The sequence below is a fragment of the Taeniopygia guttata genome, chromosome 5 (genome assembly GCF_048771995.1).
Source record: "Taeniopygia guttata chromosome 5, bTaeGut7.mat, whole genome shotgun sequence".
Lineage (NCBI taxonomy): Eukaryota > Metazoa > Chordata > Aves > Passeriformes > Estrildidae > Taeniopygia > Taeniopygia guttata.
Genome location: NC_133030.1, coordinates 4589072 through 4606422, shown reverse-complemented (window position 1 = coordinate 4606422; position 17351 = coordinate 4589072). Strand labels below are relative to the sequence as shown.

Sequence of the window (17351 nt, the reverse complement as noted above, 5' to 3'; positions counted from 1 at the left end):
CTAACTTGTAGCATTAATTCACAAATGGGCTTGCAATGACTCCAGGAAATAAGTATTATTTGAATATATGTGTCACATTTGAGTAAAAACATTTTTTCCTGTTAAATACAAAGAGGTGTAGTTGGCATCAGTCTGTTTAACACACTGTTGTAGCTTCAGGGTATAAGGGCAGACCATAAACATTTGGTGAAATCCCCATATTGTCAGAATCTGTGGTATTGATGATTCCGAAATTGCAAAAAAATTCTGTCTTTCTGCCCCGTTGCCAAAGAAGAAGCCATAATTGGTCTGTGCTGGTTTCAAGGTTGTTTATTCTGTTTATCTCTAACATGTTCTGCTGCCCTGCCGCAGCTCTGTCCTGCAGGGCAGCGTGTGGGGCTCTGCCCTCAGTGGGATGTTACAAACATTAAATACCAGAAACTACCTGTGCTGGATTTACAATAACGTGCCAATATCTGTCACCTACGTTGGACAGTGTGTCCCCAGCCTGAGCCAACAGAAAAATGCCAACACTGCAGTGAAACATGGAGGGCATGAAGAAGGAGAAAAAGGACAAGACACACCCAATTTCCTCCATCTTGTCCCCTTTGGACCCTAATCTAGAATCCTAAAATTTTACTTTTGCACCCGTGCCACACTTAATTATTACTTATATCAAACACTCAGAGCTTGTAATTCATCCTGTAAGATTGAAAACTCTTTTCCATGGACAGAGATCACAGACAGTGTCTCTGGGGGCTCTGTCCAGGGGGGTTCTGACCCCTGCCAGGGTCCCAGACCTGCCAGGGCGGCCAGAGGGAAGCCCGGGATTCTCACACCATATAAGTGAAGACTGAAACCAAAATGGAAATTGAAGCCCCTGCTTTCCACACCTGTACTGAATCTGGATGCAGAGGCCAAGAAGGGCTGGAAGCCACCTTCCTCTTGCCTTTTTATCCTAGATTTGAAACATTTCTGTTCCCCACAGTGTCCAGGAGCAGCCATGGGACAGCAGTGCAGTGAGGTTTGGTCACAGGGACTACAGAAAACCTCCTCCTGTTTGGCTTCTCCAGCTAAAGTGCAGCTGCTCTGCATGTCTGGAAAATACAAAGTGATCTCAGAAGAGCAGGCTCTTTCATATCTGAAGAGTATTTAACATGACTGCATTCCAGCTTGATCAAAGCTCAGTTTTATCATGAGGAAAATCTTTGTAGTCGTCCTTTTCTCTGGTTCTGAAGAGTAAGTCATAACTTAAACACCTATAATTCTTTAGGTTGGCTGCTAAAGGAACAAAAATGCATTCCAGGAAAATGTTATATGTGGTTATAATAAATTAAAATACTTACTTTTATTTAAATTTATTTACCTTAATTATAGTTTCAAGCCGTTAAGTGCAGAGGTAGTCCCTTTACTTTAAACATGATTTGCTCTTTTCTACAATTTGTTTCAAAATTTAGCTGTCTCTTTAAAATGGATTACAAAAGAGAAAAACAATATTAAAAACCTCCAGTATGACAGGAAAGTCTCTGAGAGCCCCTTTGTTTAGAGGGAATTAAACTAGCAGAGCATTTTGGAATTCAAGCAACAGGAAGTAATTGTTTTTACCTTCTTCAAACTTGTTCCTGACTTTTCAAAAGAGAAAATAAATACCTATTTTTAGTCTAAAATACACAACATGGCTGTATTTTTTTCAACTCTTGAAAGAGCACTTTGGTTCTTAAAGCCCAAAGGAACTTGGGCCTAACAGTGTTCATTCATTTGACCTTTAGAGAGGAAATATGATTTACACTTGTCCTCTATCCTACAATGTCTTGCACTAGAAGGACAAATTGAATATTATCAGGAAAAGAAAAATAAAAAGTATGGAGAGCAACGGCTCACAGTGAGGAAAATAAAATTAAAAAACATACTGGAATTTATTTCACCCACTCAAATGTTTTTCATCTCTTTAAAACTTGCAAATGCTTTTTGAATTTATCTAGATAAATCTAGATGTACTTAGCATCTTGATGAAACTCTACAGCTTGATATGCTCCTGGAAGAGTTGGGGTTGAGGTGGGAATAAATCAGGAAGTAATTTAAGGTATAAAGATTTTAAAATACCTTTTAGAGGAATCTAACTACTTTCTGAAGACATGTTTTTAGACTTAGTTCTGAATTAAAATGAAGCTTTTTGAGGTACAATTTAATTGCAAGTATTAGCTTTCTAGGGAATGAGCATTCTACTGGAACAAAACTCTCCACAGAAAACCTTGGCTCTCACATTCCACCACAGGGCTGGCAGGCCATGGTTATGCCTCTTTGGCTTTCTGTTTCTTTGTGCTTTTCTCTCTCCTGAAGCTGAAAATAGACATTAAAAAGTAAAGTACTGATTCATAAAATGCTTAAATTCTACTGCAAGACCATAACTGCAGTTTCTCATACATTTTGTCTTCAATATCCATTGCATTTCCACTCCCAAATTTTTTAATTTCTTCACTGTCAACTATCTTTACCTCCATCAAGTGCTAAAATTTGTCTTTCTGTCACTGTGAAATATTGATCTCATACTTATGACCTGTAAAACACTTTATGCCTAATGGCCATTGCTATGCCCAAAGTATTCATCATGTATTCTGTTTCAGCATCTATTAGCCAATTTTAAAGAACATAATTAAGAATATTATAAGACCTTGATGGCTCATCCTCAAGATGTGCAATCCAAAGAAACAGTAAAGTTTACTTTTTATTTATATTCATTTTTCCACTACAAAATAAATGAAAAATTCACTATGATTAGTGGTCTGGACTGTTGTTAGAATCCTTATTTCATAAGCAGCTTTTTTGAATTAATTCTTCTTTTAATGGTCAGTCTCTCTATCAAGATTATGTGCTTTCATGATTTTGTTGTAGTTTTGGTTTACTGGATTTTCCTTTTTTTACACATAGAAGGAATTCTTCTGCTCTTCCTGCCCTACAATATTTGCTTTATCATGTATCATGGGGTGATAATCCATGATCTTGAGTGCTTGTTTTCAAATGCCCATAAGACAAACACTATTTTTACCTGAATATGTCTGAGAGGTCCATCTGACTCTCCTTTATGAATGTATTACATACTGGATGTGTTCAGATTTCGCAATTTACCCTCACAAAGCCTTTCAGTGATAGAGAAGTATTATTGACATTTTACAATGGAACAGAAAACGAGTCAGCTTAAGGATGCCTTTTGGGGATTTTCAAGGTTGTTCTGACATATAACTCTTATTGAACTAATTGAAGATTTTTCACTAAATGCCTAATTTGCATTTTTATTTTTCTGAAAAGCTTTAAAATCTGACTCACCCGTGCCACCCTTGAAATCCAGTGGACCAGCATGTTAAACTCAGATCTCATTAGCCCTTAAACTCGTGTGCTCAAAGCACGTGCAGCACTCCCCACAACAGGGGAAAACCGCTGAAATATACTGAAAAACTGACAAATAAAGATGTGGCACACACCACGAGCAGGCAGTCCCCTCCTAGCCCGAGTCACACAGCCAAGTGCATCCGATGTCAGGCAAGAGAGGAGTGGATCTCCAGGGAGCTGCTGCTCCGTGCTGGGGCTGAGAGCACCGGGAGGCTGAGCCTGGCCACAAACACTGGCACCAGGCTCAGCTCCCTTCCTCCCCCAGTCAGGGCTGGCTTTCTCTAACAGGTCCTGACAGGGGACAGAGCCAGCATCCATCAATGACTTCATCCAACTTGTGAGAGTCCAGGGCATCCCTCTGGCTGCCCTGGCAGGTCTGGGACCCTGGCAGGGGTCAGGAACCCCCCTGGACAGAGCCCCCAGAGACACTGTCTGTGATCTCTGTCCATGGAAAAGAGTTTTCAATCTTACAGGATTAATTACCAGCTCTGAGTGTTTGATATGAGTAATAATTAGGTGTGGCACGGGTGCAAAAGTAAAATTTTAGGATTCTAGATTAGGGGTCCAAAGGGGACAAGATGGAGGAAATTGGGTGTGTCTTGTCCTTTTTCTCCTTCTTCATGCCCTCCATGTGTCACTGCGGTGTTGGCATTTTTCTGTTGGTTTAGGCTGGGGACACACTGTCCAACGTAGGTGACAGATATTGGCACGTTATTGTAAATCCAGCACAGGTAGTTTGTGGTATTTAATGTTTGTAACATCCCACTGAGGGCAGAGCCCCACACGCTGCCCTGCAGGACAGAGCTGCGGCAGGGCAGCAGAACATGTTAGAGATAAACAGAATAAACAACCTTGGAACCAGCACAGACGAATTATGGCTTCTGCTTTGGCAGCGGGGCTGAAAGACAGAGACTTTCTACAATCTCAGAATCATCAGTACCACAGATTCCGACACCAAAGGGGCTGCAAGAATTATCTGTACAGAATTATCTGTACCCACCATGTCACTGGGCTTTAGGCAAGACTTCATTTCAGAAACACTTTTCAAAGTGTGTCCCCATGCACTAATTCCTGCACCATACCTGGTCATGTACCTCATCAGATATTTATTCATGCACTTTTCTCCACTCTGATGCTTTTTAGATTGCTGTTTTGGGTGGCCTAAGAGCCACGTACTCAGTCTGACTAAAGCATATCACCTTCGCACCTCGGGAGGCAGAAAGCTGGATAAGGACAGCTCCATCTTTCGCCCAGTTCTGGTAAGGAGACGCTGTCCTTCAGCACCACTTTTCTCCAAATCCCTGTTCGGGCCTCTAGTGGCTGCAAAGGGGACGGATCAGCCGTCAGGGCTTTTTAAGGCTATTTTGCCCTTGTTAAGTCAATGAAACTCACTACACACAGCAAGCTGGGTTTGGTCAGTGTATTTACTGCCCTCTCACTATGTATTGCTTCATTTTGGAAGTCATGTGCACCGTCTTCTTACAGCCCACAGCACCACAGCTAAAGACCAGCTAAACAAACCACGTGGGCAGCCATACTAGGATAAGAAATACATTTTAATCAAAGAAATACGAGATTAGGTAAATGAACAAATTCCTGACATGACTACCTCACAGAACTATTGTCCAAGTCAGGGTTTACAGGTAACAAGTTGCCTGCTAGACCCTCTGAGACTGGCTGCAGCTGCAAAAAATAAAAACGCTCAGCTTGAGGCCAGTGGGAAGATGCTGCCTGCAGCATAAATTGCTCAGTGTTGTTGCACATTGGCTGGCGAAGGTTAGGGACTGCTGCTCTGTGTAATCGAGCAGGTTCGCAACAACACCGGAAGGCTGTTGTGTAATAACAGTTCAAGCAAAACAGGTAGAAGCAAACACACTTTTAATTTTTTTTTTCATCTTTAGGTAGAGGCGATAAATTTTTACTGAGCACACCATGTTTTAAAATCAGTCCCAAACAGATGCCAGGTATTCTTTTTGCCTGAGGCTGATGAAAAAAAAAAAAAAAAGGCAGGTAGCTTCTGAAAGAAATCTGAAAAGCTGTTATCCAAGTGGCGGAGGTTAAAGTCTCCGTGTGCATTTCAAGTAGTTTCATATCCAAACTGAGCACTGATATAAGCAGATGGCTTTGGAATCATGACCTGATATACAAATACGTAACTGATCCTACAGTAAATTAAAATTACAGAAAATCACGGGCGTCTGTCCTAAAATTACTGCTTATATGAACAAAGTAATTAAATCTGCCTATATGAACCAAACAATTAAATTTGCCTACTTTTAAAGAAACCCTATCAAACATTGCATGAATCACTCCAATTTGAATATTTTAAGTAGTGAAAAGCCAGAATGGCTGAAAATAGCTTTGGATGCAAGCAAAGTGAATGATGGAAAATTCCTTATTCATTTATTGCAACAGCACATCTTTTTCTTCCATTGAATATTTTTTTATTTAGTTTTACTTGTTTTCTCCAGGCCTCCAGCATATCCAAGGATTTGTCAGGAAGTTGCACTCTGAGTGTTACTTCAGGCGACTAAATTACAGAAAAGAGTGTCATTAGACTGCCCTATGCTAAATGGATTGATTTATTTCAGAGAATAATGAAGCAATGAAAACTGCTGTGATGACTGGTTGATCTAAGCAAGGCTTCCCAGTACTTCAAGCGTTTATCAACTTCTGTCTTAACTCAGTAAATTTCTCCCCATACCGAGCAACCTCAACTTGATGATGCAAAAATAAATCTAATAAGCTCCTACTCTAAACTGCAATTTGCCCTTCCCTTGCATCCACAGACAAACCTTCAGTTTGTCTTTTTTTGTGCAGCTAGAGCGAAGCTTCCTGATGAGAAAGCTTCCTTAAGTCAAAGTTTTTAAGTAAGAGTGCTATGCCACGATGTGGAAGCCATAACCCTGACAAACACACAGAAACCAACCCCGCGTACATCCTGTCAGACCTGCAGCCCGCACATCTGCTAGGGGAAAGCGAGGAACGCTCCTTTTAGCTTGTGACACACGGAACCGGGGAGTTGCGTGTGCCGCGTTCAGTAAAGCCGAGCCAGGATGCGCCTGGCCGCTTGGCCCCGGCCGCGGGGGCCCGGGGGAGCAGCGGGGCAGCCCCGGGCGCTGCAGCGGAGCGGCGGCGGCGGGGCCAGGGCGGCTCCGGCCGCTCCGGGCGGCAGCGCCCGCGCAAAGTTGCGCGCCCGCCCCCCGCGCTGCCGCACCCGCCGCGGGCTCGGCGAGCGCTGTGGGCTCGCATCTCCCCCAGCGCCGGCCGCTAAAACACCGAGCCCGGACCGCCGTCCTGCCCCCGCAAAGCCGCCCGGCCCCGCGGCCCCGGAGCATCCCCCCGCCACCTCCTTCCCAGCGCGGCAGCCCCCGCCGCGCCGGCAGGCCTCTCTCTCCCCGCGGCAGCCCGGGGATGCTCGGGGGAGCTCGCCCTCCTCCCGCGGCCGGGGCCGGAGGGAGGTGGCCGGTGCCCGCGCCCCCGAGGGCGGCGGCCGTACCTGAGTCGCTGAGGCGGGGCCGGGCTCTGTCCCGCAGGTAGTAGATGAAATCGCGGCAGTTCTCGTTCTCCACCGCCCCGACGGAGCACAGCTCGGCCAGCAGCTGCAGCGCTTTCTGGCAGATCTCGTCCTCCCTGTCGCCGGGCATCGCCCCGCAGCATCCTCGGGAGCGGAGCGGAGCCCTGCGGTCAGGCGCCGCGCCGCTGCCCGCCGCCCGCCTGCGGCCGCCGCGCCGCCGCCCGCATCCTCCTCAGCCGGCGGCGCCCGCCCCGCCGGGCCGAGCCGGGCCGGGCCGGGCCGGGCCGGGCCGCCCGCCGCTCCCCGCGGTGCCGCACGGGGTCCCACCAGTTGAACGTGAGGGCGGGCAGCGCCGGCGCCGCGGCCGCCCCGCCGCGCTGGCGCAGCGCTGCCGGCGGGGGAGCGGGCGGCGGCCGCCGCGCCCCTCTCCGCCCCGGGGGCAGGAGCCGCGCACGCTGCTCGGGGAAACTTCAGAGGCGGCGCTGAGGCTGAGGGAGCGCGGGGCCGGGCGCGGGTCCTGACGGGCAGCGGCCCGTCCCCCGCCTCCCCATGGCGGGCAGGGCAGGCCCGGCCCTCCCGCGGCTCGTCCCGGGCCGGGCGCCCTTGTGCCGCGGCCCCGCTCCTGCCCTCAGCCCGTTCGCCCGGAACGCCTCGCTGCCCGCAACGCGCCCTCGCAGTCCGGAGGGGAAAGCGTACAAGATGCAGCCCGGGCGGAGCGGCGATCTTCGCTCAGCGGATTGGCATTGCCGGGTTAAAAAGAGTTAAAGCGCGGCTGAGAAAGCTCGGGCACCTGAGAGCCAGGCATAGCCGGAGGGGAGGGCAGGAGAGCCTTCCCGGAGGAGGTGGGGGCTGAGGAGATGTCTGCCATTAGGCATGTTTATCCTGACAAGTGAGGGATTCGTAAGGTGCTGCTTCGCTTTCTGGGTTTGTAGGCTGGGAGGCTGGTGGGTGTCATGAGGGGAAAAGCTGAGAACTGGCTGCTCCATTTAACTTAATTTTTTTTTTTTCCTCTCTCTCCCTTTTATAATACTTTAGGCAAATATCAAAGGCCACGGTAAGCTCAGGAAGTTCAGACTGGTGTGGATGTTCAGCCTCCTGTTTAAAGACTGCTGATAACGGTTCTAGAAATAGCATCATCTCTTAGTAGAAGCTTTTTTCTTCATAAAGAGAAAAGTATATAATTGAAATGAGATGCATTTTGTGAGAGGGTGTTAATAAGAAAAGTTGTTTAACAATATAACTTGCCTCCTAGTGCTTTGGCAACATTGCTTATGTTTGAAAGGCATTCTCCCCTCCACCCCCTCTTTTTAATACGAAAATGATATCTGTAAAACATGATTGTATAAGCCAGTCATAATTCCACCAGTAATCAGGCGATTCGCTCAGGCTGGGTTGTCATTGTTAAAAATTAATAATAGATAATAAAATAGTGTGTAGCTGTTACAGTTGTTACCATTGTAATCATATTTTTGAGGGCCAGAGATTTTTATGACATCGGTATATGTTTTCACATCTAACCGTGTGAAACTCTCTGCTAGTCTCAGTAAATGCCGCACGAATGCTCCTCTTGGTGCTGGAAAAACCAGTGTCCTTTGTTTGTTTCCAAGCACATAGAGGGAGAAAGAAAACTCCTAAGAGGTACTGTCAGTCACAGCTCTTCCTCTGAAACCAAGGGTCAGGCTTCAGCAGTCCTGCTGCTTAACCTACTGCAGTGAAGAAGGGGCATATTTTAAAGAGCTTTGTAGACCCAGAGATACCAGAATGTCTTTTAGGGACAAACAGGTTCGAGAGAGCTATCAAGTTATTCATATGTGTGTAACCTCTCTAGAGGCAGAAACTTTCTAATTTGTAACACAAAATCAAGACCAGGCCAATGCTGGTTATATGTCCAAGAGGAGGGAGGACAGTGGAGCTATCAAGGACCAGTGACAGAGGTATCTGTAAAGTACAAAGCCCAGTGATCATGTGTGACCAGATTTTGAATTACTGTATACAATTTGCCTATAACTTTTATATTATTTTACATATTACTTGGCTATAATTTGGTTGTTTGGCACTGACCAAGATGGCTGTGCTGTTCTCTAGCATGACCTCTTTCCAGGACAGACAAATACATCACATGCAAAGTGATATAAATGCCAGGGTGTGGTTTTTATCCTGTGGGATCACAAGCCCACTGCTAGCTTGGGATTCAGGCTTGCTGCAGAGTGAACTCTGGACAGCCTGCTGATGAAGCAGTAATTTCTTTATCCTTTTCCTGTAACAAAAATCTTGCTTCATTTTTTTGAATAGCAGCAATTTGAAGGTGCTGAGATGTTTGTAATACAGGTGCTTGGAGATGGAAATTTTTCAGTCTGGTGGAGGCGAGAAACTATTTGGACATCACTGCTTGTAAACAAAGGCATCTATTCTCCAAAGCTCTGAGCTCTAAGTGCACTGAGAGAGCAAATGCCCATGTCTCTGGAGATAACCGCAGTAAATGTAATCAACTGTGTCTCAAAGCAAGTGCAACATTTCCTTCCTGATCTTGCCTCTGAGAACCGGGTTATATCTGCTATTTTGTTATCATTGATTGCATGTTTGTTTTCTTGCAGGCACTCCTAGTTTACTCCTGTGTCAGCAGCAGATTTCCCCAGTTGAGGGGACCATGTTACATTTGAGATCCCTAATGAATGCTGCACTAATTATCTTTGGTCCTAGGAGGTCGTTGAATGATGCAGTGAGATGCTCTTATTAACCTTACCCTGAGAGTTACAATCTGTACTGACCACAGTAAATCTGTTTGGGTTTTTTTTCTGTTTAGCTCAAGCTGCCCTCACACAATACAGTGTACTCAGAAGTCAGGAAAAAAAAAAATCCCCAAGCCTACACACAGAGTCAGAATAAGTTTAACTGTTTGACCTACAACAGTTCTGTCATCATCAATTGACACGTTCGTCTTTCTTTTCTTGAAATAAAGCTTTTCCCCAGTGTTCTGGCAGCAGCACAAGGATTGCTGGCAATGAAGTCACCTTCAAAGCTAAAGTATTCATGGAACAAATGCATTTCTGGAAGCAAGTAAGGCAGCTTGCATCAGAATTTTTGTTATGGCTATGCTGCAATTAGAATTTATCCAGTATTTGTGTTGAGTATTTTTAATTGCTTGTCTTATATTTGCCCATTCAGGCAGAGCTCATCATGGGAGTACCTTTTCCTTTAAAAATAAGGAAGGAAGGGAGGCCAGGGGTGTTTCAGGAAATCAAGAAAACACATAGAACAACTAAGTCACTAATGGAACACAACCAGCAAGACTTTTTTTGTTTGTTTTTTTCCCCAAGCAATCAAAGTTTGTGAACCTTTAGTTAAACAGGAAGACAAAATGACTCAAAACAAGAATATTGCTGTATTAAAAGAGGCCATTTCAACAAAGGCAGTCACCACCTGTAGTCCAGGGTGGAGAAGAGAAAAGTCATTGTAGGCTCAAGGATTGATACATCTATCAAAAATCTTTCTGTTATTGGCTGTGCCAGATTTTCTGCCTCACTCTCCCTCCTATATACAGTTACCCTTCTAGTCTTCATGGATATATCTTCCTCTGCTGCTGAAAAGTAGAGAATGCCTAGGTAAACATAGAAGAGAATGGAAATCTGAGTAACTACAGCTGGGTTTTTTTAAGATTATGCTTTTCTGAGCAGTGTCATTCTTGAGATGAGTTAGTTATTCTTCACAGAAGGTTTTAGGAATGCTTTTAAGGGGAGGTTAGTTAGAAAACAGGGGTATTTCCCCATTTGGGCTTTCCCACATCATTGACTTTTAGAGGTCATATGGAAACACCTTCTTAACTAAAGAGTAGGTGGTATCATCACTTTGATGATGTTGGCATGAAAAAATAGCTCTCCTTGAGTATAACGGAGTCATTCAAAGATTTTGAGATCAGAATTACATACTCTGATGAAAGGAGGGATAGCAGTGTATTTTCATTATGGTTTTTATAAAAGTTTTGTTTGACCTCACGTGTCATTTATTGACGTCTGCTCAGATTTTTAAAATGCAATGCATAACACCAGTGTTAAATGCTTTGGATAGTACCAATCTTTGTATTTCCTTTGCAGGAGGCCCGTGAACTGTTCCTGTGTCAGGTAAGTAAATGTTCCTGTGTCAGCTGAGTAAAATATCATTTTGGGGTTTTCTGAATGATGGTAGGGGGCTTTATCCCAGCAGGTCCTGAGGGAAGAGCAAAGTGTCCCTCTGAGCAGAGGAAAAGTGTGGCAAATATCTGAGATGCCGTCAAGTGTCACTAGAAGCTGTACCAGAGGATGAGGAGTGTACATCTGCCAGCCAGTGCTGGTACAGCTGGGACTCAGCTGCGTTCTACAGACTGAGCTGAAGGGCTGTGGGTAACGAGTGAGTTGCCTGAATGGAGGTTATGAGCAACCATAATCAGTGGGATTTTTTTATGGTTCCTCTTTCTTTTTTTTCTTTTGTTTTGTTCAGTTGTTCTTTTCCCCATGCTGCCGTTGGACAAAACTTTACTGCCTAAGGAAAAGTTGCAAGCTCAAAGTAGAAGACACTGCACAGAAGACTGTAAACAGCTCAACATGAACACAAGCTCTTTGGTATGATGGACCACTTTCATGACATCTTTATAACAGATTACCTTTTTTTTCTTGATCTTTATACCATTCACACTGTTAACAGAGAGTACTCTGGGTGCTGTAGCATGTCACATGCAATTTTAATCTATCTTAAGAAAGCTTCCTTAAAACTTGAGAAAGAGGGAGGAAAACACATCTCTTCTGATTTACCTTCTAATTTGACAATCTCTTCCTTGACAGCTTTTGCAAACTCTACTGGGAGAACAAAAAGAAGTGTACTGAATAATTCAGCCTTGAGAGTGAATTGAGCTTGAGGAGAATTGTTGAATTCCCAAGTCTGTGGTTTGTGGTTTTTGTTATTGACTGCTCACATGGATTGAAAGTCCTGTCTCTGCAGTCAGTGGTTTTTATCTCCCCTTCAGATTCTGCAATTTTATCTGGCTTTTCATCCCTGATTACCAGCTCTCTATTCTTGCTAATAAACACACAAGAACCATTGAAGGACCTTCGTGCTTCCAAGGAGAGCCATAGATAGCCTGCTATACTTATAAATCAGAATTTAACATTGGACCTGAACGTTGAAGATAGTCCAATGAAATTATGAGGCACTCTTCCTACTATCCTTCCCTCACATGCTGGAATATCCAAATTCTTAAGGAAGCTGAAAGTTTGATATCAGAAAAGAACCTCCTGAAAATGGGGTGTCTTAACGCACCCTGAAATTTGTTGTTTATGTTAACATGCTGATGGGAGCCAGACAATAACAACAGGAGCTGGTCCTGCATTTTATGCAGCTAATAGGTAAAAAAAAACCAAGTTAATATAATTTGAGTATTTGTAAATGCATAAAATATAGAGCCCAGTGGAAAGGGCTTTATATTATAAAATATAGAGCAAGGTGGAATGATGATCTGTCACCGAAAGTAGCTTGCCCAGAAAAATGTCATAATTGTAAGAGTCTAGCTAGTATTCAGGAATCTGTATAAAACCTGAAGCATGTTCATTTCTTAAAGCCACTTAATAAAGTAAATGTTATTACCTCTAAAGCATTTTTTTCTCTAGTTCAAAAAGCAGAATTATCTGCAGAAAAAAGAATGTATAGTCTGAAAATTGTAATCACACTGTCTAATACAACTTTTATTTATTTAACTCTTACTGACAAGCTCACTGAGTGGTATAGTTCCTATAAGTAAATATCTGAGCTCACTCACTATGTGGACTGCAGGAAGGCTCTGCTAATGTATTTCCACTCAGATGCTTGCAGGTACAAATTAACATTTCCTAGCCAAAGGAAAGAAATAAAAATGTTTGGTGGTTTTATGATGACTTCGTAGGAGAATGCTAAGGAAGTGACTTTCAGTGAGGAGAATCTGGTCCCTTATCCTTGAACTTAAAGAGATAACAGAACCTTAACCTAAAAAAGGAAAAAAACAAACAAACCAAAGTCCAAACCAAATTCTTAATACCCAAGGAAAAAACCCTCATTTTTGATTCATGTTAAATTCATGCTTTGTAACTTACAGATATCACCAGCATTTCTGTAGTCATGGACTTTGAAAGATAGCGAAATCTAGAAAACTTTTAAAATTAAATGACATGTCAGATGGGATCTGCTTGCAAGTGAACCAAATCCAAAAGTCTCCTTGTGGAGGGGTGAAAATTTTTATTCCTTAGTTCTGATTAACATCTAATCAAATAAACTGGAGTCCATCCAGAAGGCAGTTTTTGGTTTAAAATAGCCAGTTAACTGCATCAAGGATATGCTTTCTGCCAGGTAGTCCTGAGGTGGGAAATGTAGAAGTGGTGTTTGTTCTGGGTTAAAAATCCCTTTTGCCACAAGCAGGAATTCAAATCAGAGTTGTAGCACATGCATGCACACCATTTCAAGTGCCAGAACACTTCTGGTTCTAGTTAAGGGGAACAGCCATATCCCTAAAGGCAGGTGGGTGTGCATCAGGGCTGCCCCTGCAGTGCTCCTGGTGTGCTGGTTTGAGCATCCTGAGGCAGAACCCTTCCCTCAAATCTCTGGCTAAGGATGCAAAACTTATCTTGAAACTGCCCAGATTTGTAACAGCTGACTTGGGCACAGCCTTGTTTCTGGGCAAAGGAATGACAGGAATAACAAATCCCTCTTACTCAGGTGAAGGAGGAGAGGAAGGAATCCCAGAGGAACAATAACAAATCCCTCTTACCCAGATGAAGGAGGAGATGAAGGAATCCCAGAGGAACAATAACAAATCCCTCTTACCCAGATGAAGGAGGAGAGGAAGGAATCCCAGAGGAACAGGGTGCTTTGCCCACACTGCAACTCGTGGTACCTCGGTGCAATGTGTGCCAAGCTCCTGTTCCTGTGCAGCCACAGGGCCCAGTGCTGGGCATCAATCTGGGTACAGGACGGGGGAGAGTTTTATGGGATCTCGGGCATCTCCCTTCCCAGTAAACAGCTCCTCTGCCCTATTGCAGATGAAACACTGGGGGAATAAATGAGCTGTGCTGCAGTGTGAGATACTTTTGAGGGAGAACCAGGTAAGCTGTTTCTTTGGCAGAGGCATAATTTAAACTTGTGACTGAGTCCCTTGTGTAAATGAGTTTTTTTCAACACAATATGAACACTTCCATCAGCAGAATCGTGTTTTTTAGAAATTTATCTCTTTGTGATACTGAGGCAAAAGACACTGCAATTTGCTTTATTTGTTGTAATAATTATAATCTATACCTTGAACAGCTTTTTCTTCCACCCTGTGATCATCTCCCCAAACAGCTAGGAGCTATTTTTCCTTCTCTGAGGATGTTCTGATGAAGCTGATGCTGTGTGGTAGGTCCTGGCCACCTGCTTTACTTGGTCATGTGAATGTTTTCCTGAGTCATACTCCCAAAATACATTGTTGCCTAAATCTAGGGGAAACTGACAATCAGTAGCAGTTGAACTTTCATATTACAGCAGAATTTATGTTAAAAATAAATTCTCGCAAATGATTACTTTCTGGAATACAGGAGTTGCTTGCTAAGAAACTAGGTAAGCACCTAGTTCACAGTGTTGGGTTTCTTTTGCCATTAATTACTCCATGAACTAAAGTCCACGCCAAAACACTACATAGGAAATTGAGATTCATGTTCCATACATTTCTGGTTAAATATTGAAGCTGTCACAGAAATATTCTCCAGCCTCTGTCAGCTGCTGTTAGCTTTCAGAGCCGTGTTCATTCTTCTTTAGGCACTGAGATTTTTCAGCTCTTTTCAACACAGGAGCATCTCTGCAGCCAGAAGAGTTAAGGTTGCTTTAGCAAGGCAGAGGGCACAGGCCATCTATAAGTTGTTCTGTGAGCCAAAATCTGTGGGAAAAAAATATTTTTCTGTGATGAAATGACTCCTGGCCTCACCTTTTCCAATGTGATCTGTGTGAGGTTTTACTGTGATCTATTCTGTTTTACTGAAATCCTGCTGTTTTGGCTACTATATATTTGGATTTTTAACCCTCCTGAGGCAGTGCCTGCCTTTGGAAGAAGATTCTAGACAGTATTCCAGGTGGCTGGTGGAGCCCTTTTAGTCTGAAGGAAAGAGGGGAAATGTAAAGTATGGTGCTGGTCCCAGTATTCCCTGGGGCTGTCTCTGCAGGGGTGTTGGAGTGGGTTGATGCCAGCAATCTCCTTGGCCAGTAACAGAGCTAGTTTGAATTTTGCTGAGGTGTGTGTCTGACTCCATGGATTGTGTGTGAAAGTCAGTGGCCTCTTTCCCCCATATCAGAAAATAAAAGGTGAAGAATGCATAATCCACCCTGTACTTGTGCTGGCTGGAACAGGGTTTGGGACACAAAATTAGGCTCATGGGGAAAAAACAAACAGAGCAAGCTGACAATGTGAAGCTACTTCAAAAAAAGACAAATGTGACTCTGCAGCTTATAGTGAGAAATATTGCATGAAAGACAAAGGACATAATTGTTCTGATTTGAAATTGCTGATGCTTCATCTAACATGAGTTTCGGATACTGCAATTTCAGATATAGATGAGTTGAAGAGTCTCCAGAAAAAAGAAACAAAAAATCATCTTACAAAACAATGTTTTGTAAGCATTTCCTGTGAGAAAAAGCTAAAAGAAACAGGTTTCATAAGCTTTTCTAAAAGAGAATTATATTATGACTATGGAAAAAATTGTTGGTTTTGTGGCCAGGTTTTCTGGTTTCTTCAAATAGAAATTGAGTATGATTACACAGAAAAATGAAGCAAAATATAATCAACACAACATACAGGAAAGTAAATGCAGTTTTCTATTCAATAGAAGGTGATCAAACCAAATAAGAAAATAATTTAAGTGAGAATGCATTTTTGTCTCAAATGAAAATCTGCAAAAACATTTTACATCAATGTCTTAAAAGTGGTTTAGTTTAGCAAATATTTATTCTGATTTAAAATATTTTTCTTGAGTGAATAAACATGCCTTTGCAGTTGCTGTTGAATGTGTATTAAGCTCAGAGAAAACATAAAAGGTTTCCTTAATTGTTCCAAATGCAGCCAATCTCAGGTCATTCAACATTCAGTGCAACTCCCAGCAAATTCTTTGTGAGGACTGTGGTGGCTTTTCCCACACTGTCAAGCAGCCTTTACTCCCAAAGTTGGGTAAAAGCAAAGTGATCAGTGTTTGGGGTATTTCAGTACATGGCAGCAGGCAGTTCTGAGATTTGTTTGTCTGTGTGGGGTGTGGGGATTTTAGTTTGAGGTTAATCTCATCTTGTCATCTACATCTGAAATTCCCACTGTAAATTGTGGGCTTACTTCAGCACTGTAGAGTTGCATAGAACAAAAGAACTGGGAGATGAAACCTTTACCTTTCTTTCAAAGGTTTTGAAACCTTTCTTCTGAATCACACAGTGGACTTAACTTTTCAGACTTTCTCTTTTTTCACTTTTACCCCAAAACCAAAAAATGATTAAACAAGACAAGTATGTCTACTTCTCAGTGTATGCTTTATCAAACTAAGGAATGTGTGGTATGATTTTTATTGGTAGATCTCCTCACTGAACAGTCAATGGTGACTTAAATCTCCACATTACATAGCAAAGATGTTATTGCTAATAATTTTGCTTTTCCTTGGCAGACATGCCAAATATCAAGGGTACAGGAATTTAATTTTGTTATTGATAGCAACTAGACATTTTTAAGATATCCATCAAAAAAATCTTTGAGCTTTTTGTTCTGTCCAACAACTTTATACTCAGAAAACAAGGAGAAATTATAATAAAATATCCTATCACCGTTTTTTTTCCAAATACTCATCTGTTTCTTATGGAAGATTTTAACCTTTGATCAAAGTATCTAACACTACACAGTAAAGACCTTGATAATTAACAGGTCAAGATTTACACTCAGTTATGTCTCACAAGATAAGCCATATCCGTGTGATTGTAGAAACAGTCTCTTCTGACTGGATTTTCTGTTTTTCATATTGAAACCAACATTGATTAATAAATTTTAATTAACTTACTAATTTGCCTTACATAATCTGAGTGTAATTTCTTAAGATGAGAGTCTCTGACCTGAAAGTTATATTTACAGTTTGTATCTGAATTTAAACTGTCATGCAACCAGAGATGAATGAGAAATATCTATCTGACTATTTGAAATTTGGAGAACTTTCATGATAGCTCCTGTTCTAGCGTGGGCAGAAAACAAGGCTTTTTTTCCAAGTGTTTTGGAGTTTTTTGGTTTTTCTGATAATAGTGGAACTGTCTTGATTGAACCAAAGACTGTCATCTTGGGAAGAGAGCACCCTGAAGCAAATGCCTGATACGTCCTTCTGTGTGAGTTTCCTCCGATTACCATATCCAGCTGGGAGGAAGGAACAAAGACTCACCTTTTATTTTCTCCTTGACTGTCTCAGAAAGTTTATTTTTCTTATGA

General features: G+C 42.8%; 1 protein-coding gene across 4 annotated transcripts in view; it reads right to left on the bottom strand.

Annotated features, from left to right (window-relative positions):
• Positions 1-7226, bottom strand: part of SYT9 (synaptotagmin 9) — a 76407-nt gene extending 69181 nt beyond the window's left edge. For all 4 annotated transcript variants that reach the window (XR_012056173.1, XR_012056172.1, XM_030273411.4 and 1 more), the window contains exon 1: positions 6866-7226. Coding sequence is in view for 2 of the 4 variants with exons in the window: in XM_030273411.4 (XP_030129271.2) it covers positions 6866-7013 (148 nt within the window). In the remaining 2 variants the exon portion in view is untranslated. The remainder of the gene's footprint in view (positions 1-6865) is intronic.
• Between the last annotated feature and the right edge of the window lie 10125 nt (positions 7227-17351).